The sequence below is a fragment of the Plectropomus leopardus genome, unplaced genomic scaffold (genome assembly GCF_008729295.1).
Source record: "Plectropomus leopardus isolate mb unplaced genomic scaffold, YSFRI_Pleo_2.0 unplaced_scaffold15875, whole genome shotgun sequence".
Taxonomy (NCBI): Eukaryota; Metazoa; Chordata; class Actinopteri; order Perciformes; family Serranidae; genus Plectropomus; species Plectropomus leopardus.
In genome coordinates, this window is record NW_024617028.1 from 1 (window position 1) to 1,133 (window position 1,133).

Sequence of the window (1,133 nt, forward strand, 5' to 3'; positions counted from 1 at the left end):
TGATAATACAACGTCTGATGACTTTTTATGGCTTGTGTGCGTGCGTGTGTGCGTGCGTGCGTGCGTGCGTGCATGTGCGTGCATGCAGATCACTCTGGATGTGCTGGTGGAGATGGGTCACCGTGAGCTGAAGGAGATCGGCATCAACGCCTACGGACACCGACACAAGATCATCAAAGGCGTGGAGAGGCTCATCAGCGGGCCGCAGAGTGAGGACACACACACAATCAATGACACACTCTTAAACACACACACACACACACACACACACTTAAAGACACATTCTTTAACACACACACATGCACAGTTAAACACTACATATATATCATTTCTTCTTGTCTTTTTTGCTTCAAATTCGAGAAAAGATTTGTGAAGTGTAATCTTGATCCGTGTGTGTGTGTGTGTGTGTGTGTGTGTGTGTCAGGTGTGAACCCCTACCTGACTTTGAACACAGCCAACAGCGGGACGATCCTGATCGATCTTGCTGCCGATGATAAAGAGTTTCAGTCGGTGGAGGAGGAGGTACGAGCTCACACTTACACAACTGTTTCTACCGATGATCATAAAAAGACTTTGGCAATGTGTCGGGTGTCGCGTTTTTTAGCAGCAAGCAGCACACGAATTGGAAGACAATGAACAATTTGGCATTAAAATATGCATTCTTCATCACATGAAGCTTGAACTCACAACTTCAGAGACCAAGGACAAGCCACGAGAGACAAACCCGAGATGACCGAACCAACCAGCAGGGGGCGGGATAGCAGCTGTCTGTGCATGGAAAGGCAGATTTCAAACTGCTGTCAAAAGTTCACGTCTCATCATCTGAATTCAGAGAGTTTGTAGACTTTATGTAGACAGCAGAGAGATGTTGATCATTTGTTTTTACAAAGACTGATTTGCTCTGTAAGTGAAAAACTGATGTTTAAAGGTAACATTTTTCTTCAGACTGCAAAAGTTTACATGAGGACAGCATTCAAAATGCTGCAAAAAATTCAGTTTTTCAGATAAAATTATGAAATGTCACATTGCAGAAGAACGTCTCCTCGTGGTTAATCACGTGACCTTCAGATTTGACCAATGAGACGCGTGTGTGTGTGTGTGTGTGTGTGTGTGTGTGTGTGTGTGTGTGTGTG

At 44.5% G+C, this 1,133-nt stretch overlaps 1 protein-coding gene across 1 annotated transcript; it reads left to right on the top strand.

Moving 5' to 3' along the window:
* The first annotated feature begins 82 nt into the window (after positions 1-82).
* On the top strand, positions 83-636 carry LOC121964533 (poly [ADP-ribose] polymerase tankyrase-2-like). The gene is made up of 2 exons (XM_042514738.1): positions 83-209; positions 425-636. Exons 1-2 carry the CDS (start codon positions 83-85, stop codon positions 634-636), a joined length of 339 nt encoding a protein of 112 aa, XP_042370672.1.
* Positions 637-1,133: the final 497 nt, after the last annotated feature.